General features: G+C 39.5%; 1 protein-coding gene across 5 annotated transcripts in view; it reads left to right on the forward strand.

Moving 5' to 3' along the window:
• Positions 1-187: 187 nt before the first annotated feature.
• The window catches only part of ZNF410 (zinc finger protein 410), a 39710-nt gene continuing 14591 nt past the window's right edge, over positions 188-25306 (forward strand). The window contains exons 1-8 of one of the 5 annotated variants that reach the window (XM_059914621.1): positions 205-259; positions 6116-6208; positions 13842-14024; positions 14975-15110; positions 18081-18299; positions 19537-19728; positions 23005-23155; positions 23643-23824. In XM_059914621.1, coding sequence (XP_059770604.1) covers positions 13992-14024; positions 14975-15110; positions 18081-18299; positions 19537-19728; positions 23005-23155; positions 23643-23824 — 913 coding nt within the window. In that variant the 5' untranslated portion in view covers positions 205-259; positions 6116-6208; positions 13842-13991. Of the gene's footprint in view, positions 260-6115; positions 6209-13841; positions 14025-14974; positions 15111-18080; positions 18300-19536; positions 19729-23004; positions 23156-23642; positions 23825-25306 lie in introns of all 5 variants that reach the window. The other 4 variants (XM_059914620.1, XM_059914618.1, XM_059914619.1 and 1 more) reach the window with 4 other exon arrangements.

Consider the following 25306-nt stretch of genomic DNA (forward strand, 5'->3'; position numbering starts at 1 on the left):
GGGAGGCAGGAGACCGCAGTGCCTTCCCTCTCCAAGTCAAGCCTGCCTGGCCCGCGCAGGCCAGCGGCCCCCGGGCCGGAACCTCGTGCGGGACTGCAACAGCCCGGCTCGGAGGCGAGCGAGTGGGTGTGTGTGTGGGGGGGGGGCGGTCAAACTTCCTGTCCCGCGCTCGAGCTGCTTCCGGCGGGAGCCGGAAGACGCTCTGTGTGGACAGAATTCGGGACCGACTGACGGACGGACGGCTGCCGGGGACGGAAAGGTGAGCTCCGGGGTGGGCCTGACCGACCCGCTCGGCTAAGTGGTCCCCGAGAGGGAGGGAGCCAGTGCTGGCTCCTCGGGGGCTCGGGCCGAGTTTGCCCCCGGAGAGGACAGGGAAACCGCCCCGGGGCACCCCACCCGGATCTGGAGCGGCAGGTCTGAAGCCCTACGGCTTCGGCTCTTCTCCTCGCGGGCTTTTAGGGCAGATGTTTCGGCTCTTTCGCTTGGTTTCGGGGCCAGGGGCATGGGGACAAGACCAACCTGGAGAAAGCTAGAGTCAGCGAGTCCCCGCGGCGGGGGCTCCCAGACTGCACCCTCCGCGAGGCCTGCCTGCGGACCTTGGGGCCCTTCACTAGGCTGTTGTAATGGGGGAACGAGGATGCCAAGGCGACTCTGACCTGGACATTTCAGCCCAGATCTACCGTCTTCTTTCATACGTCCACTTACTTTCTCGGTCTAGAAGAAGGAAGGCTGCCGACTCGGAGGGTCTGGGCCACTGGTTTCTCCTTCGCGTGTCATTTCAAGGCGAGGGTGTGGGCTATGAGAGTCTACAGCCTTATGCATTTCGCAGGTTGAAGTTTCTTCAGAGAAAAGAATTCAGTTAGTTTATTAAAGTTTATCTCACTTGCTCATGAGGCTCTGAAATGCATTTAGGAACCATTTGGCAGTTAAATATTATTAACTTGGAACTTAAGAATTTGTATTTCTTCCTCACTTTGGCACAAGGACCAACGCAGCGTATTTGCAAAGAATAAAAGAAACATTTAAAAATAAAGCCAGGGGCATTTTGTTATTGTTAGGGAGTGAGAAATTCCACTTTGTGTTATCTTCGTGTGAGACGAGGTCAACTAAACTCGCAGTCAAAAGATTTAGGTTCTAGTTTTTTAAGTTTTACATCTAAGTAGAAGTCTAATTTTTGGCAAGTTAATCTCTAGCTTTGGACTTTTTTTTCCCTCTGTAAATGAAGGGGGTTACCTATTCATTCAGTAAATATTTCCTGAATGCTTAGTTTGTGCAAAACATCAGTGGAGAAAGGAGAAGGATGAATAAATTCATTGAACCTTAACCAGTGAGAAAAATATGCAGATAGACAACTAACTCCCAAGGCAAGCTGAAATAATTGCTAAAGAGAGGTTAAACTGTGCTGTGAGAACACCAAGGGAAGGACAGATTTGTTCTGACTGGAGGGAAAGGGGTCTTCATGGAAGATGGCGTATGAGTTGGATTTTAAAGACTGGAAAGGATTTCAGAAGATCACAGCTGGATTGGAGGGTTTTATTACTGGAGGGTCTTATTACTGAAGAACTATCACAAGGGAAAGGGACCTTGAGCACTAAAATAGGTTGGAGTGTTCATTTAGTAGCCAGTCCAGTGTGTACTGGAGAAAAGAGTTCATTGAGGTATATAGTGGATGCTGCAGTTGGAACAGTATTTGAGGACATATTGTTGAATATTTAAAACGCCATACATAGGGATTTGACTTAATTCTGAAGCACTGAACTTTGGGTATGGGAAGTGACGTAAGCATTTCTGTGTTTTGGAAAGATAGCTCGAGTGGCTGCATAAAAGATGGAATGGAGGGCTTCCCTGGTGGCGCAGTGGTTGAGAATCTGCCTGCCAATGCAGGGGACACAGGTTCGAGCCCTGGTCTGGGAAGATCCCACATGCCATGGAGCAACTGGGCCCGTGAGCCACAATTACTGAGCCTGCGCGTCTGGAGCCTGTGCTCCGCAACAAGAGAGGCCGCGATGGTGAGAGGCCCGCGCACCGCGATGAAGAGTGGTCCCCACTTGCCGCAACTAGAGAAAGCCCTCACACAGAAACGAAGACTCAACACAGTCATAAATAAATAAATAAAAGAATTTCTAAAAAAAAAAAAAAAAAAAAAAAAAAAAAAAGATGGAATGGAAAGGGGAATTTTAAGGGCAAGGTGGCCAGTTAGAAGCCTATTTTCATGGTGTAGTTGAAAGATAATGAAAAACCTAAACAGGGCATTATGGTAGGAGTAAGTTTGGAGGAATCAGAACCACTGGGATTATTTAAATATGGAGGATGAGAGAGATTGTTCAAGACCTAGAATTTGTAGCTGAGTGGGAGAACAATTGGGCAATAACTGAAATGGATAATACAGGAAGAAGAACAGGTTTGGTGGGGAAGGTGACAGTCTGGATTTTGGACATTGTTAAAATTGAGGTAGATATCCACATGGGGATACCTAGCAAGCAGTTAGAAATGAAAGTTTGGAGTACAGAGAGAGGTCAGAAATAGAGACAAAAATTTGGGTATCATTCACGGAGTCATTCATTCGTTATACAAATATTTGTTCAGTGCCTACTAGCTGCTTACAGGAAGTTTGTATAAAAGCCCTTTAAACTCATAGTAAAGACAATCTCAGAGCTTCACAGTATCAGAAATGACTCTTGGAGACCTAAATTCCTTATGAATTACCTACAATACTTTGCCAGGCACTAGGTGATGGGTTCTGGGTTCTGGGAGTTATAGTAGTGAACAAGGCAGGCTAGTTCTTGCCCTTGTTTATGGAGCTTACAATTTAGGGGGTAGCCAGACAAAAAGTGAATACTGTATCAAAACAAAAGAATTAGAAATTGTGGTAAGTGCTGTAATGGAGACAGCAGAGATAGAAAATAAAAGTGGGGGTATGAGGAACCTTCTTTGGATAAGGTTATCAGGCAGAGCCTTTTTGCATGAGTTGATAGTTAAATAGAGCCCTGAAGAATGAAAAAGAGCTAACCAATGGAAGAGAAAGCATTCCTAAGTAGAGGAAATGATGTGTGCAAATCCCTAACATAGGAAAGAGCTTAATGTGTTCAAGGAACTAAGGGAAAGTCATCTGGCTGGAGCTTGGTGAGCAAGTAATAGAGCACAACTCTGGAATGTTTTTGGAGAGGAAGGAATGGATCACATAGGTCCTTATAGGCCAGGATAAGGAGTTTGGATTTTTACTAGATGCATTGGGAAGCCATGTGAAAAAAAATGCGAAAATTCACATTTTAAGATGGTATTAAGTGATGTGAAGAGAACAGAATGGAAGGAGGCAAAGTATAGAAGTAGGGAGACCAGTTAGGAGACAGTAACAGTACTTTAAGGCAAGGTTGATGGTGGCCTGGAGTAGAGTAGTGGCAGTAGATATAGAAGTACGTGGATTTGCGATCTCTTTTGGAGATAGAATCAGGTCCAGACTTGCAGCTGGACTGGATACTGGGAACAAAGGAAAGAAAGTAATAAAAGTGATTTCTAAATGGGGTGAATGGTGATCCTCCCTTGAGCGGAGGGTTGTGGTCAGAGGGACTGGCAGGGGAGGATGGGAAATAGGCTTGGGAGAGAATTCATTTTGAACATGTTAAATTTGAGATATCAAAACATGAGGTAGAGATGTCAAATAAGCAATCCTATGTACAAGTTTGCAGCTCAGAGGAGATATCTGGGCTATAGATAAAAATTTTGGAGACCGTATCATTTAAAGCCATGAGTTCACACTAGGAAGAGAGTCTAGCAAGAGAAGAGGGCCTGGCCTGCAAACTATCCTGAAGAACATTAACATTTAGAGGATGAGTGGAGGAGGAATATAGGAGTTATCGAAGGAAACTGGAGGAATGGCCAATGAGGTAGGATTAAAATAAGGAAGAAGTATCTTAGAAGCAAAAGAGAGTAAGTAAAGTGTTTGAGGAAGGAGGCAGTGCTTCTAAGGGAAAATATCAGTTATGACTCTGGTTGCAAATGACCAATTTACTTGAGGAGAAGAGGAATTTATGACAAGGATGTGGGCAGCTGACAGGATCAAAGGAAATGCTGAAGGCCCTGGCTTTGAAAAGGACAGGAATCTGAGCAGCCCCAGCGGGAGGCTGCTAATTGCAGTACTGGAGTGAATGGGCTCCTATAGCAGTTTTCACCTTAGTTACTTCTTTTAGAATTCACCTTCTGAGGAAAAGTATCTGATTTGTTCATCATGGGTTGCGTGTCCAACAGTTGGTCAGGATAGAAAAGAACACCTTAATCTATAATTGCACTAAGAATATATCCAGTGGGGGAGGGATAGATCCCCAAACAAAACGTGCATCCTGTCACCCAAACGGCGGAATGAATGTGGAACAGTCAAAAATAATAGCTGTCCCTTGCAAAGGTCAAGTAAGATGAGGGCAGCAAAGTATCCATTAAATTTGGCAGCATGAAGATGCCTTAAATTTGTCTCTGAAGGATTGCAGAGAAATGGAGAGGTGACTGGAATAAAAATCAGGGCTGTAGGAATGGAGCACCCCAGAAGATCCTGGGAAGAGAAGAGGGAAGGCCCAGGATGAATGCTACAGTTTCTGAGATTCATTCTGGCTTCACAGTTCTATATTCCAAATGTCTTTTATCAGTACCCGTTACCACTTTATCATTAGAATTTAATTAACTTTAATGCTATATCATATACTAGATATGATATTAAAAAATTACTTGGTTTTTCTATTCCTTTCACTACCATTTTATGCCAGAACTTAAACTGCTCTTTTTTAATTTGAATTTTTGGTCTTTGGAATTCACTAACATTAGTAGAATTTTGTTTTCATTTTTTAAGTATTACTGAGTTTTGTTCCTGTCTGTATGTGTGGTCAGCCACAGGTAGAAGTTGGGGGAGCTGAGAAGTAGATTGGCCCATGGTAAGAGAGACTAGTCCTCTTGGTTGAAATTATGCGCTTCATTTTAACCTTTGTGAATAGTGACCAATTGGGGGAGCACAGTGTTTCTCAGTTTCTTCCCTCTTTTTTCTCAAGCCTCCCTCAGTCTTCCCCTTCTTTCCAAAACCGGGTCAAGGTCAAGGCATTTTCTACCTCCCTCAAGAGGATAAGAGCAATACTGGTATTCTGGGCTTTGTATTCTAGGGTGGAATCACATTGCTTTTTGGAGGTTGACACAATGCTCTTCTGTTTCTTTCATGATGCAGAGTATTAAAAGCCCCTGGTCATCTTTCTGTTTGGAATACACTCCCTTCTGTATGGCAGTCAGGACTAAGGCAAGAGACCTGTATCAGCTCTGTTCTCCTTTTGCTTGCTTAGTTTACTTTGGATTGGTTTTTCCCTCCCGGTATTTCTCCATGTAGCCTGCACTGGTTTTAGGCCATACCTACTCTAGGGAAATGGTGTTACCACTAATTCCTGTCTAGTATATGAGAGTTCTTCATTGGGGTGTGGGACCAAAGACTGGTTAATTAGAAAAACTACTTTGTCTTTCTTTGCCTAGTGTGTAGTATTTTCCTTTGCAGACCACAAGGAGGTTTGAGGTTTAAGTAATCTCAATTTCACCAAGACTTTTATCAATGGTAATTGCTGATTGTTTGTAATATATACTTATATCAGGTTTATATCTATGGCTTTATATTTTAAGACTGATTCTGTGTTAAACATATGTATTTTAGACACTTGAAAATACTTTATAGTGTTTTTCAATCTGTGAGACATAACCTGTTAATAGCTGTGAGAACATTTTCATGGATCTTATCATTTAAAAAAAAATTCAAAGTGCATGAAATTAGTATATGTTAGTATTTTATTGTTTTATGAAAATATGTTATTTGTGTGTATCTCTGTGTGTGTTTCATTCTCTGAGTTATGATGGAAAATGTATCTTACTGTGGGTTGCAGTCAAAAAAGTTTGAAAACCACTGCTCTATAGGAAATTTGGACTCAGTAACAAAAAGCAGATTTCTTAACCTTTTATAGTATACTAAGCGTTTGATAGATTTACTTGTTTCTTAAGCACTTATGCAGAACTTTGTTTATGAAGAATTTTGTAATTATTTCTATTGACTGATATATAAATAATCTTAGGGTAGACCTATTTCATTTCTGTATTTCAGATAAGTTTCCCAGGGCCAAGAAGATGAATAGCTTGCCCAGGTCTCAACCAACGAGTCAGAGGCAGAATTTAGATTCCTGCTTAAGAGACCTTGGTTTGTTGTTTTTTTTTTTTAAACATCTCAACTTCTTTATTAAACTTGTTCAGCTCCTTAGTGTTAATGCATAATTTGCTGGATGATGTTGAGTGTACTGTAGAAAAAGAATACAGTTTATCAAACTTCAGTTCCCAGGATTTATTTATGTGGCTAAAAACAGAAAGAGAGTTGTTCTCAGGATGGTCATAGAGATTGCTGTTGTCCTAAATCTACTTTGCTGTTGTTAGGCGTTCTCTCGTTACTTATTCCCAGAACTTTTCAGGGCTTCTTGTGTTCTTTGCTTTGGTTCATTGCAAAGGTTTGTGTTGCCTGCATTTTTTTTAACCCTTAGGCTGACTATGGGGTAATATATTCAATAATAGCAGTGGCAGGGTCAGTGGATTTCTAAAAAATATAATATGTGCTAGACCAAGATTGTTCCTTTAAGCAGTCTAATATGCTTTTGTGGCCATAGGGAACCATGCACACAGTAAAATTTAGTTGTTATGAACTCTTCATCCGGAGCCAAGATTCCTTATTTATGATTTGTGGAAAATAGGATTTGATGTGCCTGGCCTTTGTTGCTGATAGTTAAATATCATTATCTCTTTTATTTTTTATGGAGCTAAATTAGTAATTTTTCTATTTAGAAGGAAATAAGAATACAAATTTTGTCTGTCTGGGTAAAGATACAAAATAAAAATGAGCAAATATTACTGTCCACATTAAAGGACTTTGGGTGATGTAGGCAACTGCTTGGTATTGCATCTCTAATCTCTTATCTTAATTAATATAAGAAAGCCTGGGAAGAAATTTCCTCTGAGACCCATAATTATCTTGAAAATAGCTTCCCTTTGAGTAAAGCAGTGCCTTTCACTCTAGTGTCATGTAAATTGCATTTGAAGGAAAGACATTGCATTGGACACTCCCCCCCACCCCATACTGGTAAATTATTTTTATTATAAATACTTTAAATATACTCAAACGAAAAGCTAGGTAATCCTTATCCCTCCTGTGTTGAACCCCTATACCTTTTAATCAACTATAAAATCAAAACAAATTTACAAATAATTTAGTACTAGCAATGGTAGGGTCAGTGGAATTTTTAAAAATATATAATATATGCTGAAGCAAGGTTGTTTTCTTAAGCAATCTAATATGTTTTGATGGCCATAGGAACCATGTATATAGTACAATTTAGGTTATCAGTGTTATGTCCGTTGTTACCATGGATTTATATCTTTATGAGTAAGTATATAGATGTAAACCATACCAAAACCCAAGAAAATTCAAATTAACATTCATATTATGTTGTAGAGATGTCGTTTTACTGAAATGAAATAATGTTGATCTGAATAGTGGAAAGATTTAGTTTGGATTCACTAATATATATAATCCGTTTCTATATTTTAACTTTAGTAATAGCAATGTAGAGAATATCATACAAGGTACTATTTGTGATGTGAAGGCATGGTGAAGCAGTTTACGAGAATCAGATCTCATATTCAACCAAAACTGGCCAGAAGTCCTTGAATGCCAATTTCAGTGATAACTTTGTAGAGTTAGAGTTACCTTATTCAGAAGAAGATAAGATTTGTGTTGCAAATAAAAAGGTAACACAGAAAGGGAGAAAGTTTGGGCAAATCTTATATCTGGTAAGGGACTCGTATCTAGAATATATAAAGAATTCTTACAACTCAATAATAAAAAGACATCTCAATTTAAAAATGGGCCAATGATCTGAATAAGCATTTCTCCAATAAAGATGTACAAATGGCATATAAGCACATGAAAAGATGCTCAACATCATTAGCCATCAGGTAATGCAACTCAAAACTACAATGAGTTACCACTTCACACTCAATAGGATGGCTGTAATAAAAAAAGGTGTATTTTAAAAGGAGAGGATAGGGAGAAATTGGATCCCTCATGCACTACTGGTGAGATTGTAAAATGGTGCAGCCACTTTGGAAAATAGCCTGGTAATTCCTCAAGAGGTTAAACACAGTTACTGTATCACCTATCATTTCCACTCCTAGATGTATACCCTAAAGAGTGAAAACATATGTCCACACAAAAATTTGTACATGGGGCTTCCCTGGTGGCACAGTGGTTAAGAATCCGCCTGCCAGTGCAGGGGACATGGGTTCGAGCCCTGGTCCGGGAAGATCCCACATGCTGCGGAGCATCTAAGCCCGTGCGCCACAACTACTGAGCCTACGCTCTAGAGCCCGTGAGCCACAACTACTGAGCCTGCATGCCACAACTACTGAAACCCGCGTGCCTAGAGCCTGTGCTCCACAACAAGAGAAGCCACTGCAATGAGAAGCCTGCGCACCACAACGAAAGAGTAGCCCCCACTCGCCGCAACTAGAGAAAGCCCGCACACAGCAACGAAGACCCAACACAGCCAAAAATAAATTAATTAATTAATTAAAAAAATTTTTTACATGAATGTTATAGCAGCATTATTCATGATAGCCAAATTGTGGAAACAACCCAAATGACCGTCAACTGATAAATGGACAAATAAAATGTATATCCGTGCAATAGAATATTATTTGACAATAAAAAGAAATTAAGTACTGGTACATGCTATAACAAGCATGAACATTGGAAACAGTATGCTACGTGAAAGCAGCCAAGCACAAAAGATTACATATATAATTCCATTTATATGAAATGTCCAGAATAGGGAAATCCATAGAGACAAAAAATAGATTAGTGGTTGCCTAGGCTTGGTCAGGGGAAGGTTTGGGAGGAAATGGGGAGTGATTACTAATAGGTTTCTGTTTTGGGGTGATGAAATTGTTGTAAAATTGATTGTGGTTATGGTCGCATAACTGTGAATATACTAAAAAAATTTAGTTGTACTTTTGAAGTGAGTGAACCGTATGGTGTGTGAATTACGTCTCAGTGAAGCTGTTAATGTAAAAAAATATTTGAATTGTAGTTTTTGAAGTCTGTTAAGTGGGTAACTTGAATTGGGAATAGAAATTTTTAATTGCATATTTGCCATCACACTTCCAGCTAATGTACATAGCAAGTTGCTGTGTTAAAGATGAGATCCACCCAATACACTCGATATGGTACCGAGTGCTCCAACACAGATTCTTTTGAGGTCATCCTGCCTATTCTGCTGCATCCTACTCATCTCTCTCTTGTTTATACAGCAAACATACAAACCACAAACTGGGCACCAAAATTGTGTGGTAGAACTCAGTTATAATATGGTTACTGATTTGTTCCAGAAAATGCATGTGTTAATTTTTTAAAAATTATCATTGAAATGACTAAAATGAAACATCACATATAACCATGAGCCTGAGAAACGGTGATCTAGAGGTATCTATTAAACTGTAAGAGAGGTGGCAGCTCCCTTCTCTAAATTGTTATTACAGATTTGCAAAAATGTCTAAAATATAGTATATCTGATTTTTTCCCTTGTTTGGTACACATGTTCATATACTTAATTTTTAAAAATTTTCATTAGGTAAGGATATCAGAAATGGAGCCAGTGCCATTAGTTCCTAAGAAAACTAACAAATATAAAGGACAGTAAATAGTTGTCTAGTTTCTTAGAGATTTTACAGTCCTGGAATCTTAAAGTTGGAGGAACCCTAAGGTTAACCTAAACAAACATTTGGTAATTTCTTGGCTTCTTGAAATGAGCTGGAATGGGGAAAAGGAATTCTTAATTCTTGAATCCTGATGATTCAAGATCAGACCTAGAGAGATGTAATTACTATTCATGCCAGCCTGCTCTGTGGGTGGGAATGCTGGCTCTGCAGCTTAATAACTTGAGCAAGTAACTGTACTAAGCCTTGGTTCCTTCCTCTCTGAAAAGAGGGATGGGTAAACTACATTGAGCAGTTATAGTGCTTGAATAAGAAAAACGTATGTGAAAGGAAAAGTCAGGTATTTATGACAGCTTTATGTGGTAAACTTAAAATGAGCCTTTTCATTTACATCTTAATACATTTTTTTTATGATGAAAGTGAGGATTTCTGGAAGCTAGCAGTGGGGAGAGGTTTAACCAACAGGAGAATAAACATTTATTCACGTACTTCTAAATGCCCTTTTTGTAGAGTAAGTCTTTCTTATTCTAACTTTCCACTTTACCTCGGTACGTATTGAAAACTCCCATCCTGGGTATATTTTACACTGTATTCTTACTTTGTATATAATAGTGCTTCCAATTTAAGCAAAAATTGTGTGAAATAGAGTGGACTCATTTGCCAAAATCCTGAAAGAAAAGTTAAACTTTAAGAAATTAAGAATTTAGAGGATGGGAGGACAAGATGGCAGAGTAGAAAGACCTTGAGCTCACCTCCTCTCATGAGCACAGCAAAATCACAGCTAACTGCTGAACAACCATCGATGAAAAAAACTGGAACCTACCAAAAAGATAATCTATATCCAAAGACATAAAGAAGAAACCACAGCGAGACGGTAGGAGGGGCACACTGGCGATATAATCAAATCCCATACTCCCCAGCTGGGTAACCCACAAACTGGAGAATAGTTATACTGCAGAAGTTCTCCCATGGGAGTGAGCGTTCTGAGCCCCATATCGGGCTCCCCAGCCTGGGGTGTCTGACATCTGGAGGAGGAGCCCTCAGAGCATTTGGCTTTGAGGCCCAGTGGGGCTTAATTACAGGAGCTCCACTCTTGGAGGGTGCATACAAGGTCTTGCACGCAATGGGACCCAGAGCAAAAGAAGTGACTTCATAGGAGCCTGGGCCAGACCTACCTGCTGGTCTTGGAGGGTCTCCTGGGGAGGACGGGGGTGGGGGTGGGGGCGGCTGTGGCTCCCCTTGAGGACATTGACACTGGTGGCAGAGATATCGGGGAGTATTCATCAGTGTGAACTCTTGCTGGAGGCTGACATCTTGCTTGGGTCATTATCACCAAGACCTGGCCCCACCCAACAGCCTGTAGTGCTGGGATGCCTCAGGCCAAACAGCCAACAGGGCAAGAACACAACCCCACCCATCAGCAGACAGGCTGCCTAAAGACTTCCTGATCCCACAGCCGCCTCTAGACATGCCCCTTGACTCGGCCTTGCCCACCAGAGGGCCAATACCCAGCCTCACCCACCAGGGGGCAGACACAAGAAGCAAGAAAACTACAGTCCTGCAGCCTGTGGAACTGAGTCTGCAAACACAAGTCAGAACCTACCCTGTGACCAGATGGTCCCTGGCCCTTGGGTGATGAGAGGGGAGTATACTGCTGGGACACCTGGACATCCCCTACAGAGGGCCACTTCTCCAAGGTTGAGAAATGTAACTAACCTACCACATACATAAAAATACAAATAGAAATTTAGACAAAATGAGACGGCAGAGAAATATGTTCCAGACAAAGGAACAAGATAAAACCCCCAAACAACAACTAAGTGAAGTGGAGATAGGCAGTCCACCCAAGAAAGAGTTCAGAGTAATCATCATAAAGATGAACCAAGAACTCAGGAAAAGAATGGATGCACAGAGTGAGAAGTTACAAGAAGTCTTTAACAAAGAGTTAGAAAATATAAAGAGTGACCAAACAGAGTTGAAGAATACAATAACTAAAATGAAAAATACACTGGAAGGAATCAGGAGCACAATAAATGAGGCAGAACAGATTGGTGAGCTGGAAGAAAGAATGGTGGAAAGCACTGCCACGGAACAGAATGAAGAAAAAAGAATGAAAAGAAAGGACAGTTTAAGAGACCTCTGGGACATCAAACACACTAACATTTGCATTATAAGGGTCCCAGAAGGAGAAGAGAGAGAGAAAGGGCCTGAGAAAATATTTGAAGAGATAATAGCTGAAAACTTCCCTAACGTGGGAAAGGAAACAGTTACCCAAGTCCAGGAAGTGCAGAGAGTCCCATACAGGATTAACCCAAGGGAAAATGTGCTGAGACACATAGTAATCAAATTGACAAAGATTAAAGATAAAGAGAAAATACTAAAAGCAACAAGGGCAAAGCAACAAATAACATACAAGGGAACTCCCATAAGGTTATCAGCTGATTTTTCAGCAGAAACTCTGCAGGCCAGAAGAGAGTGCCACAGTACATTTTAAGTGACAAAAGGGAAAAACCTACAACCAAGAATCCTCTACCCCGCAAGGCTCTCATTCAGATTTGATGGAGAAATCAAAACCTTTACAGACAAGCAAAAGCTAAAAGGATTCAGCACCACCAAACCAGCTTTACAACAAATGCTAAAGAAACTTCTCTAGGTGGAAAAGAAAAGGCCACAACTAGAAACAAGAAAATTACAAAATGGGAAAGCTCACTGGTAAAGGCAAACATACAGTCAAGGTAGGAAATCATCCACACACAAACTAGTAGGGAGGTTAAAAGGCAAAAGTTTGAAAAAAAAAAAAAAAAAAAGGCAAAAGTAATAAAACCGTCTCTATCCACAAGAGCAGTTGAGGGATATGCAAAACAATTAGATGTAAAATATATCAAAACCAGTAATCATGAGAGGAGGAGAGTGAAAATGCAGGATATTTAAAATGCATTTGAAATTGAGATCAGCAACTTAAAACAATTGTGTATATATAGACTACTATACCAAAATTTCATGGTAACCGCAAACCAAAAATCTATAATAGATAAATACACACAAAAAAGAAAAAGGAATCCAAACACAACACTAAGGATAGTCATCAAGAAAGTAAGAATTTAAAGTAAGGGGGGGAAACAGCTTCATGAGTGTCCCAAGAATACTACTTTGGGGAAACACTGTTCAAATTTTGACTGTGTAATTACCTTTTATAAAAAATTGGGAAATTAAGAAAAGAAAAACGTCGCACCAGCCTACCACCCACCCAGTACAGTGACTATCATGGCTGTGTGAATTTCCTTTTACTTTTTCCTGTGCTTATCTTAACTAGTTTTAATAACAGCAAGTGTATAATTTTGTGTTTTGTTTTTGTAATTTAATGTCATTAGCATTTTTGTTGTTGCATTGTTTTCATAACTGTATTTTTGAGTCATACAATGTCCTACTATAATCAACCATTATCTAATTGAATATATATGTATATTTATATGTTGCTTACAGTTATTTATTATCACAGATGATAAGGTGAAATTCTTTGGGCATATAGCTTTTTCCATACTTAAGACCTTTTCTTATTTTTTATTTTATTTATTTATTTTTAAATTTATTGAAGTATAGTTGATTTACAGTGTTGTGTTTCTGCTGTACAGCAAAATGATTCAGTTATATCATTACATATATATGTATGTGTATACTTTTTCATATTCTTTTCCATTGTACTTTATTACAGGATATTGAATATAGTTCCCTGTGCTATACAGTAGGACCTTGTTTATCCATTCTATATATAATAGTTTGCATCTGCTAATCCCAAACTCCCAATCCATTTCTCCCCCACCCCCTTCCCCCTTGGCAACCACAAATCTGTTCTCTATGTTCTTAGAATAGATTGTTAGACATTCTACATTAAAGTACATCTTTTTATGGGTTTTGATATCTGTTGGGCTTGTTCTGTTTTAAAACAAGTGTTTTGGGCTGAATTCTTTATTTGCTTGCTTGTTGTGATTTTTGGATATGTAAAGAAGTGGCTTTGTATTTTTAGCTACATTTTCCTACTGCTCTGAATCTCTCTTTCTTTTTTCCTTTTTTAGGCTAAATTAATTACCCACCCAGCACAGCATCTTACAGGAAAAGCATAGCACTTCCTAGAGGAGTATGAGCATAACAGGAAGGTGTCATTGACTCTGAATTAAAATTTTAACCTGTCCCCTGAACAGCTACAGGATTTGGAAGCTGAATCAATGTTATCAGATGAGTTAGAATCCAAACCAGAGGTGAGCCCAGGCAACTGGTTTCCTTTTCTTTTGGTGGGCTGTATTCCAGAGTTTGTTCTTAGTTCAGGAGTCAGCAAACTTTTTCTGTAATAGTGCCAGGTAATAAATATTTTAGGTTTTGTGGGCCATATGGTTTTGGTTGTAACTACTAGTTTATTATTTTTCTGTTACTAAGTACTTTCTCAAAAATTTAAAATATCAATTCTTACCTTTTATGACTTTTTATACTTGTTATTTAAATAAGTGTAAATTATTATCCATTTACATAATTACATAATGACAAAATTTATGTCTATGACATATATGTAATATTTACTACCACAAACGATTTTTTATTAATTTTGTGTATATCTAAAAGTGTTTTCTTTTTAAATGTGATTAGGGGATTTAAACATTTAAAATTTTTATTCATTTTTCTCATTTTAATTTTAGAACATTTGTGTTGCTTAGTGGAAAGATCACTGAATTTGGAATCGTGTTACCTAAGTATGAAGACTGACATTGCTCCTAACTAGTGATGTGACCTTGGACTAGTCATTTAGTGTCTTCAACTTGATTCCTTGTCTTTAAAATACATGTTTAATCTTACTAAGTTACAGTGAGGATTAAAAGAGCCAATACACAGAAGAGTGCTTTATAAAATATAATCAGTACAATGCAGTTGAATTTGTAATAGCCACCATTTAAAAATATAATTATTTTTATCATTTCTCTGTTTTGTGGAAGGTGATAGAAGTTAATTATACGATTCAATTTTTATCTAGAACACTTGATAAAAATAATATAAAATATTATTTTGTAGTTAATCTAGTTTTTCTATGAATAAGGTTGAGACTAGTGAGCAATCAAGACTTAATTACATCATTGCCTTTTGGTAAATTCAGAGGTTTAGATCCATTCATAATAACCTGTATTATTTGTTGTCTCCACATCCCCCCTTTCCCCTTCAGCTGCTGGTACAGTTTGTTCAGAATACGTCCATCCCACTGGGACAGGGGCTAGTAGAATCAGAAGCTAAAGACATTACTTGCTTGTCCCTCCTTCCAGTGACTGAGGCCTCAGAATGCAGTCGGCTAATGTTACCAGGTAAAAATTAAGATCACCAGAGATAAGATAAACAAGTCTTAAGAGCTTAGCCTTCTCTGTGGTACTGGTGGAATGTGATAACTGACTTTATAACTGACTAGTAGAAACTGTAAAAATTAGGACTGTGGAGAAAAAGCAACCATGGGAGTCATAGGTGCATTGTTAGTTTATTTATTTATTTAAAAAAAATTTTTTTTTTGGCCATACCACGTAGTTTGTGGGATCTTAGTTCCCCAACCAGGGATTGAACCCGGGCCCTTGGCAGTGAGAGTGTGGAGTCCCAACCACTGGACCGCCAGGGAATTCCCTGCATTGGTAGTTTAAGTCATAGGAATGGATATGAACACCCACAGAGTGAGAATGAGAAGAAAAGGAGGCCAAGGCAGAACTGCATGGAACTCCCTATTCAAGGTATGGGGTGAGGCAGGAGAGCCTGTGAAGGAGGGAAGAAAGAAAGGCTAGAGCAATAGGGGGAATAGTGGCATAGAGTGCAGGCATGGAACCCAAGGGACTAGTCAAGTGTGACAAATGCTTCTAAGATGCCCAGTGAGGCAGGGACTGTCCCAGTGAGATAGGGTCAATGAGGTCATTGTTGACCTAGGCAGGACCTGTTCCTTGGAGAGGGAGTGGAAAGCCAGGCTGCAGTGGGTTGAGGTATCAGTGCAAGTTGAGGAAGTAACTATACTTTCTAAAGGCTGTCTTGCTATGGGAAGGAAAAAGAGAAGGACATAAAGTACATTAAAGAGTTCTTTTTTAAGATCTGAAATATTAGAGGGTGGTTTTGTACTGAGAGGAAAGAGCCCATTAGAGAAGCTGCAAACACAAAGAGTAGATAATTGGTGAGGAGGCTCCAGGAGAGGTAGAAGGAAGTAGAATGCTGAGCATGGGTAGTGAGATTAGCTTTGGATGAGAAGAAGGAGATCCTATCACTTGACTATTAGGAAGGAAAACATTATTTTTGGATGCAATGGATTCTTTATTTTCTAGAAATTGAAATATTTAAAATTTGGAATATTAATGTTAAATCGGGATGGTCACCTGTTGGTGACAACTTATTTGTTATAAAGTCTTCTGGTTACTATCCTCTAGTGGTGTTCTTTTTTGATTTTTGAAGTGACTTAAGGGCAGATATATTCAACCAACCAGTGTTGATTTAAGGTTTCTCTATCTAGCTCCTGTCTTTCCCACATCTTCCATCTCTCAAGTCCCATTTTTCTACTGGTGTGTTGGGAGTGTTTCCAAATCCATGGATTTTCAATATGTGAAAATTTCCATGTGTTAATAAAATTTGATCTTCATTAGGCTTTTTTTTCCTGAATTTTCTCCCCCAATTTTAATTTATTGAATAAATATTTTGACAATAATAAAGGAAATGAAAACAGGAACAAAAGCATCCATCTTCTTTTCTACATTACCTTCTTTTAGTTTTAATTTTGATTTAAAATATTTTAGACAACCGGTTATAGATAATAGTAAATGAAAACCCATGTACTCACTTCCCAGCTCATGAAACGTAGTATTACAAGCACAAATGTATCTGTACATACCTCCCTAACCTCATTCCCCTTCCTCCCAAATATGTGTGAATCATTCCATGCATGACCTACATATTTTCTTTTTAGTTGGGATATGTGATAGACACAGAAAAGCACAAAACTATATGGATATACCTTTTGAAGAATTATTATAAAGGAGATAGCACCACCCAATCAAGAAGTAGAACGTTGCCAGCTTCCAGGCCCTCCATGGGATCCTCCATGATAAAAGCAACCTCTTTTCTTCCACAGGTCACCACTGCCCTCAATTTTTTGAAAATTCGTTCTTTGTTTTCCAAGTTTAATCACCCAAGTCTAATTTTAGCTGATTTTGGACTTTAAATGAGTGGAATCATATGAGTGTATCTTGTACCTTTTATGTTTGTGAGATTCATCCTTGTGTGTAGCTCTGGTTTGTTTGGTTTCATTGCTGTATAGTATTCTGTTATATGAGTGTACCACAACTTCTTTTTCCATGCCACTGCTGATGAATATGTAGTTATTTTCCAGTGTTGTATTATGACAAACAGTGCTGCTATGAACTTTAAGAACGGTTTTTTTGTGGTAAAGTGTATACAAAATTTACCGTTTTAACCAGTTAAATTTACCATTTAACCAGTTGTGTGGCGTTAAATTCATTCACTTTGTTGTACAACTTCATTAGGCTTTGGAATGGCAGTGCTGTCCCTAGGCTTCCACTTTATTTCTATAATCTTACCTGTTACCTCCTTGAAAGAAGAAAATAATGTAACCTGCCTTCTATAAAGATGAATGAAACCCCTGAAAACATCGGATGCTTTAGCACTGTAGTGCAATTCTTCATTATATTGCAACTAAAACCTTTGGAAATTCATCCCCTCCCTTAGAATAAAGTTCTAGAAGCAAGTCTTCTGAATTATTTCTTTACATCTGGTGTAAACCCAGAACCATAATGAAACACACTCATGATTCTATACAATTTCAGTTATATCCCAGGCTGTGATTTTTCCCCTAATGACTCACCAGAACTGTCACATACATGTTATAAAAATTAGAGAGAGGTATCTTTTCCCAAGAAAAATAGTTTAAAATTTAGATCCTGTTCTTGAGTTCGTATTCATTGTGTAACTGTATTTTTCAAGGGAAATATACTGATTTGGGGCCTCAAAAGGACAAAGGTCTATAATGTCCAAATGTGGATGGTTCGTTATTAGTTACCACCGACCATCAGAGGAGTCTGCCCCTCACATTTTCGTTGACACCCTTCAGCTGCCTTTCACTCTCTCTTCTTTTCTGAGGCAGATTTAGTATTTATAAAATGAAAATGCTGTCTGCTCCTGTAAGGGTGTTAGATACCACTAAGGGATGTTACAAGGGTGTTAGGTACCATATATCAAAATGGTGAACTCCTTGGTGATAGGTGCTACATAAAGCTGTGGTATTTTCCCTTTACTAGATGATACTCCAAATCATACTAACTCCTCCAAGGAGGTTCCTTCCTCGGCTGTGTTGAGAAGCCTTCAGGTGAATGTGGGTCCAGACGGAGAAGAGACGAGGGCTCAGACTGTACAGAAGTCTCCGGAGTTTTTGTCCACTCCAGAGTCTCCTAGCTTGTTGCAAGATCTACAGCCAAGTGATAGCACTTCTTTTATTCTTCTTAACCTAACAAGAGCAGGTATTCTTTACCCTTTTCTGACTTCTGCTCATGCTTAAGAAAAAAAACTGGGGAGCAGGGAATAGTTAACTTAGTCACACTTAAAGTGGAAAGAAACTATTATTTTATTATTTTGGAGAATTGGTGTCGTTTGGTGATCAATTGGATATGTAGAGGGAGAAGGCAGACTCTAAGATGACTCAAAAATTTTTTGTTTGGGAAATTTAAGTGTTGTCATTCACCAGGATAGTGCACACAGGAAGAACAGGGCTGTGGGAGAATGATTAGTTCCTGTTGATATTGAGATTTCACAGGGACATTTAGGAGGAGGTGTCCTTTAGAGAGTTAGAAACAGGAATCCAGAGTTCTAGAGAGGTCTGGTGTGAAATAAGTAGTTTTAGTGCTTATCAGCATTCAGGAAGTGTATGAAACAATGAGCATGGATTATTTGATTCAGGAGTAGTCTGGAGCATAAAGAGAAAAGAAGGCAAATCTGGGACCCTGAAAAAAAATTTTAAGAGGGTAACAGAAGAATGGGAAGCAGCTTCTAGAGAGAGGGATCTCAAGAAAACAGAATGAGAATGATGTGCGGGGAGCCAAGGAAGGAAACGTTTTAAAGAAGAAAAGGTACAGAATCATGCCAAATACCACATACTGGGCCAGTGAGATGAGGACTGGGAAGTGTATGTCCGGCAAACTTAGCAAGAGCAATTGTTATTGAGGTAGTAGAGGTGGAGCTTAGGGTTAAAGAGATAGGGAATGGACAGCAGGTGAGAAAGTAGATACACAAGTTAGAAGTTAAGAAACTTCAAGAAACATGACTTTGAAGGAACAGGTGAGAAGGTGATATTTAGAGACATACTTGGGATTTTTCTATTCTTTAAAAAAAAAGATGGGAGAGACTTGAGCTTGGACAGATTGAAAGGCTGAAAGGGAATCTGTAAGGTGGCCACTAAGGAGGAATGGGTTGAAGTTGGGAGAGAGGAGAAAACTAAAAGATAGGATTGGGATCCTAGAGGTGAGGGTTAGCCTGGTTGCTGGGAAAGACCGTTTTGCCTCTGAAACAGGAGTAGGTAAGATAAAGAGCAGCCTGTCAGCTGGGAGTGGAAAGGTGATAACCTAATCTTGTATGAGAACAGAAGCTTGAGGGGAGAGGTGAAAGTCTGGAATAGCTGATCAGGACACAGAGTTTCTGAGCCAGGGCCAATCAAAGGATTACTTGATGGCTAACTTTCATATATCCTCTTGTTTCTTCCAGGTCTGGGCTCTTCAGCTGAACACTTAGTATTTGTACAAGATGAGGCAGAGGATTCAGGGAATGATTTCCTCTCCAGTGAGAGCACAGACAGTAGCATTCCATGGTTCCTCCGGGTTCAGGAGTTGGCCCATGACAGTTTGATTGCTGCTACTCGTGCACAACTGGCAAAGAATGCGAAAACCAGCAGCAATGGTGAGACCCCTGTGGTGTTTTCCTTTCCGGTATTCTGTGCAGAGATTTTGGTAATACAATGGCTATATTTTGAGTTGCATATAATCCAAATTACTTTATTGGTAAGAGCAGAAGGCTAGAAATGTGTAAATTGTTTTTCTTATTTTCTAAAAAATAACTCAGCCATGCCAGATTCATGTGCAGAATCAACTAAACTAGCACTCTCAATTGTCAGCTTTAAATAATACTGAACCCCTTTTAAAGGAAAAAAATTTTTTTCACATCTTGGTGTTATCTTGAATTGTTTTTATTGTGATGGTCCTTATACTTAGAGCTTTTACACCATTATGAAATTAAAACAGTTTTATCAATTAATAGAAATAAAACTACAAAACCAATAAAAATAAAATTAATTTTAAGTCAGTGTGGCAGATGATAATGTTTTGCTGAAACTAAATTGCTGCTCATGGCGATTTAGCAATTAGCAGCTACCATAGTGCTGCTTTTTTGGGGGTTGGGGGTGGGCAGGGCAGGGCAGGGAGGGTGGAACCGATTCACCAGAAGACCTAAATATCCAAATAGGGTATAGTGTGGTTTCTTTTGAGTTCAGCATGCCTGTACTATTTACTCTGTGCCACTTTTTTTCTATCCAGTAATTTTCAAAGTGTGGTCCCTGGATCATCAGCATCACCAGTAATTTAGAAATGCAAATTATCAGGTCTCATCTTACTGAATCAGAAACTTGGAAGTTTTTAGTAAGCCCTCATTGTGGTTATGATGCATGTTAAAGCTTGGGGAACATCGCTCTATTCACACCACTCCAAAACCTTTGCTTGTGTAGCATGCCATAATATTTTTTGTTTTAGGTCTGTCTCTGTATTTTCCCATTAACCTGTGACAATTAAGGTAATACAAAAAAATTATTGAGATAAGGTACATAGTGTCATTACCACAAACATACTATCACTTCCATCTAAGTTGAAATACAGAAATATTTTAATTTTGTGTGTGATGCTGTATATCAGGAGTCAGCAAAGGACCAAATAACCACCTGTTTTGTAAATAAAGTTATACTGGAACACAGGCATGCCCTTTAATTACTAATTGTCTATGGCTGATCCTGTGGCAAAGTTGAGTAGTTGTGACAGAGACCATGTGGCCCTCAAAGCCAAAAATATCTGCTCTTTGCCGCTTTACAGGAAAAGTTTACTGACCTGCTCTATACAGTACTACTTTCATGGGAAATTATATCCCAAATGCAAAGACCTTGCCCACATAACTGTAGGATCTTTAACGTGTTTACAGTGTTATTCAACATGTACCATATAAGGTGTTGAGTTTCTTTGTCTCTCTTGCTCTCTCTTTTCTTGGGGGGTGAGGGAGGGGGAAACCATTTCATCAGATGACCTCTAAATATCCAAAACTATCATTGGCTGAGGTCATTTTAAGCTAATCTGTCTTCTGCAAACAGTGCTTTGTTTTCAAAAACGAAGTAATTTAGGGAGCACTTTGAGAAATTTTATAATGACTCAAAATACGACAGGTCACTTTTCTGAAGGATTTTTTCCCCCCCGTTATATGATTATATCAATGTTCTCATTGTATTGATATCTACAAAATTGAATGCATGAAGCCCCAACTGTCATCAGTTTATACTTTTTTTTTTTTTTTTTAATTTCATTTATTTTTTGGCTGCATTGTGTCTTGGTTGCTGCGTGCAGGCTTTCTCTAGTTGCAGCGAGCGGGGGCTACTCTTCGTTGCAGTGCGCGGGCTTCTTATTGCGGTGGCTTCTCTTGTTGCATAGCATGGGCTCTAGGCGCACGGGCTTCAGTAGTTGCAGCACGTGGGCTCAGTAGTTGCGGCATGTGGGTCCTAGAGCGCAGGCTCAGTAGTTGTGGCACACGGGCTTAGTTGTTCTGTGGCATGTGGGATCTCCCCAGACCAGGGCTCAAACCCGTGTCCCCCACATTGGCAGACGTATTCTTAACCACTGCGCCACCAGGGAAGTCCTGTCACTGGTTTAAATCTCTGGATTAGCATGGGTTTCTACAGACCTTTCATTAGAAATTAATTAGCTGGAGCTCTTGAGTTAGTGGGAAATTTTCCTTACAGTATATGCACTTCTGTGCTGTTTAAAATTTACCCATGTTTCAATTAAACAAACAAAACTATGTGGGACAATATTTAAAAAGAACAAGTTAATTAATATTAACTAGCATAAGGCATCTTAGGTTCCGCTCTGACCTTGGAGCAATTAGTTTTATGATTAGCGTTTGGTGAAGTACAGCAAGGAGAATGTAGGGCAGGAAGAAAGTAAGGTTAATAGATGGGACAGAAGCTGCCTTTGACCAACTGTCAGGTTCCCGGGAGTGTGATAGGTATAACATATTATCCTACTCTTGGCTTTTGAGAGGGAAATTTGGAAATATGAATCTTATTCCTAAGGTATATGTAGTGGAAAGATAAACTCCATATGTTTATAACAGAATTAAGTGGTTGTGAATGTTTTTCTCTATTGATGTCCAACTATGAATTGAAGAAAATGAAAGAAAGGGTGCACCACCTGCTAATCCGGAATTTATTTAAAGATTCAGTTAACTGATTTCGTTTAAATTTAAGGAAGTCACTGCACCATATGCTCCTCTCCTCCCCTCCTTTTATTCTGTTGAACAAAAAACTTGAGCAGGTATTATCTCTAACTTTTAAAAATGTGGTAAGAAATTTGAAAATGAGCTGAGTTTTTGCATTCTTAGATATTTTGTAACTAAGGAGGGGTGGTACAGGAAATTAGAAGGTGATTCTTATTCTCTAGAACGATAGAAACAGCCAAATTGACTTCAGAAGATAGAAATCTAAGAATGGCCATCTACAAAAGAAATTACTACTGTAAGTTCACAACTAAGCCAGACTGGCTGCTTCTCCTTAAAATACAAGTTTTTATTACCTAGAGCTTTAAGTCATCTTCTATTGGACCCCACTCCTGGTGTTGACATACCTGCTCCCTTACCAATCTGTAATGCAAAATAGGTTGAACTCTGCTTTTTGATATGAAACCATTTTGGATATTTCTTACATTTGCCAAAGAGGCCTAGTCTTGTGGCTTTTTGTAGTTCTGTGGATTAAGTAAGGGGATGGGGATATAGAGCCCTCTCACTTCTGTTAAATGAATGCAAAGAGAGCTGGGGAAGATGAAGATCGACATGTGACTAATGATCACTAGGAGTGGCTTTATTGTTTGAACCAAAGTATCTGAGTGGAATCCTTCCCTAGATTACAAATATGTGACTCTGTTACAGGAGAAAATGTCCACCTTGGTTCTGGTGATGGGCAACCGAAAGATTCTGGGCCCCTTCCTCAAATGGAGAAGAAGCTCAAGTGTACAGTTGAAGGCTGTGACCGGACGTTTGTGTGGCCAGCTCACTTTAAGTACCACCTCAAAACTCATCGGTGAGCAAACCTGAGATTCCGTACTTGGAGCTTAAGAAAGTTGATGCTTCTGAAGGAACTTGACAGAAGTCCCCCCACTTGACAGATTAAAGGAAAGCAGGGGCTCCAGCTGACTTGTGGTTAAGATGTCTTTTGTTCTTTAATAGAAACATTTGCATTGTCTCATTTACCTTGTTCTTCACAAATATTTAATAAAACATTTGGCACCTAAATATCTTAGAGCAAGAGTTCTCAAATCTCATCATAAAACATAATGTCTTGGAGAACTCAAAAATTATACATAAGCTTAAGCCCCACTCTAAACCTGTGAAATCAGTATTTCAAGAAGTAGGGCATCTGTAGTTTTAACAAACTTCAGGTGATCCTGATACATCTAGATTTGGGATTTACTGTCTGCCTTGAGAGTCAGTAGGAGCTTTGACTTGTCCTCTCTAGCAAAGAGCATTTTCAGGCATTGTTGCGTATGTGATTTTTTTTTTTTCCCCAGAAACGACCGCTCCTTTATCTGCCCTGCAGCAGGTTGTGGGAAAAGCTTCTATGTACTGCAGAGGCTGAAGGTGCACATGAGGACCCACAATGGGGAGAAGCCCTTTATGTGCCCCGAGTCTAACTGTGGTAAGCAGTTCACTACAGCTGGAAACCTGAAGAACCACCTGCGCATCCACACAGGTGTGTGCCACCCCAGCATTCCCGCAGGCCGTCTACTGCTTGGCTCGGGGCCTGCTGGCTGTCCTTAGGAGACGAAGGTTGGGGTTGTTGCTAGAACTCTGAGGATGAAATTTCTTGTTTTCAAATGCCTCATGGCACTTTTCAGTTCTTTCAGTAACATTTATTGTCACCTCTGTGTGAGAATGGACAGTTTGATTTCTGTCTCTGGTAGCCTTAAGTAGGAAGGGATATAAGACCGTCACTGATAACAATGATATGATCATATATGGACAGAAATGAGCCTTTCCAAATATCTTCGAACTTAACACAGTTGTAGTTTTGGTCATTACCATTTATTGAGTTACACAAACCACACAGATTCTGCTCTAGGCACTAAATGGGGGGTAAGGTGAGGGGAAATACAAAAGCTAAGATTAATCCCCGACTTTGAGTTTACTTTCTTGTTAAGAGCCTCACAACCTGAGAAACAGAATGGAGAAGTGACTTGTCCTGAGTCAAACAGCATGTTAATATCAACGGAGCAAAAGAAAGATATCCTGATTTCTTAATCTAAAAGCTTAAGGGTGACTTTCCAAGCCACTTGGCCCAGCTGTGCTAAGTCTCTTGCCAGAGCTTAATCACTGAACCCAGACTACTACCGTAGGATGTGTAACTATTCTTCCCACTTTCTCTTTCTCTTCCTTGTTTATCCTTGCATTGCTAAAATGACAGCAGGTACAAATAAATGGCATTTAAAAAGTGAAACCCAAGCTGAAGCCACCTTTGTTCTACGCATGTCCCTATGATTCCCTCTAGATTGACATTACCACTGGATATATTTTAGGGCAGAATAGCTCTGTTCTCAGCTCTTTCTTTCTTTCTTTCTATTTATTTATTATTTAATTTTTGGCCGTGTTGGGTCTTTGTTGCTGCACTTGGGCGTTCTTTAGTTGTGGCGTGCGGGGGCTACTCTTAGTTGTGGTGCACGGGCTTCTCATTGCGGTGGCTTCTCTTGTTGCAAAGCACGGGCTCTAGGTGAGCAGGCTTCAGTAGTTGTGGCACGCGGGCTCAGTTGCTCCTCAGCATGTGGGATCTTCCCAGAACAGGGCTCGAACCTGTGTCCCCTGCCTTGGCAGGCGGATTCTCAACCACTGTGCCACCAGGGAAGCCCCTCAGCTCTTTCTTGAAAGAGTATTCTTGCTCCAAGAAAGCAGTTTGAATAAAAGAACAGGAAAAACATCTAGCTGAATAGTTAAGGAAAGTAGTAGAATTCACTGTGCCTTATTAAATTCAGTAACCTCTTCATCCTTGTGCCACTTGTCATCTTTGTAGCATTTGATAAAAGTGAACATATTTTAAAATGCTTTCTTTTATTCAGAGTGTGACCTGATTTTCTCTCTTCATTCTGACTCTTGCTAGCTCTGCCTTGTTAATCTAATTGTTGACCAATTTCAGAATTTTGGGTTTCTCCCATTTTACTTGATGTGCTGTCTCATTGCAGTC

Source organism: Balaenoptera ricei, chromosome 2 (assembly GCF_028023285.1).
Source record: "Balaenoptera ricei isolate mBalRic1 chromosome 2, mBalRic1.hap2, whole genome shotgun sequence".
In the NCBI taxonomy this organism is placed as follows: Eukaryota; Metazoa; Chordata; class Mammalia; order Artiodactyla; family Balaenopteridae; genus Balaenoptera; species Balaenoptera ricei.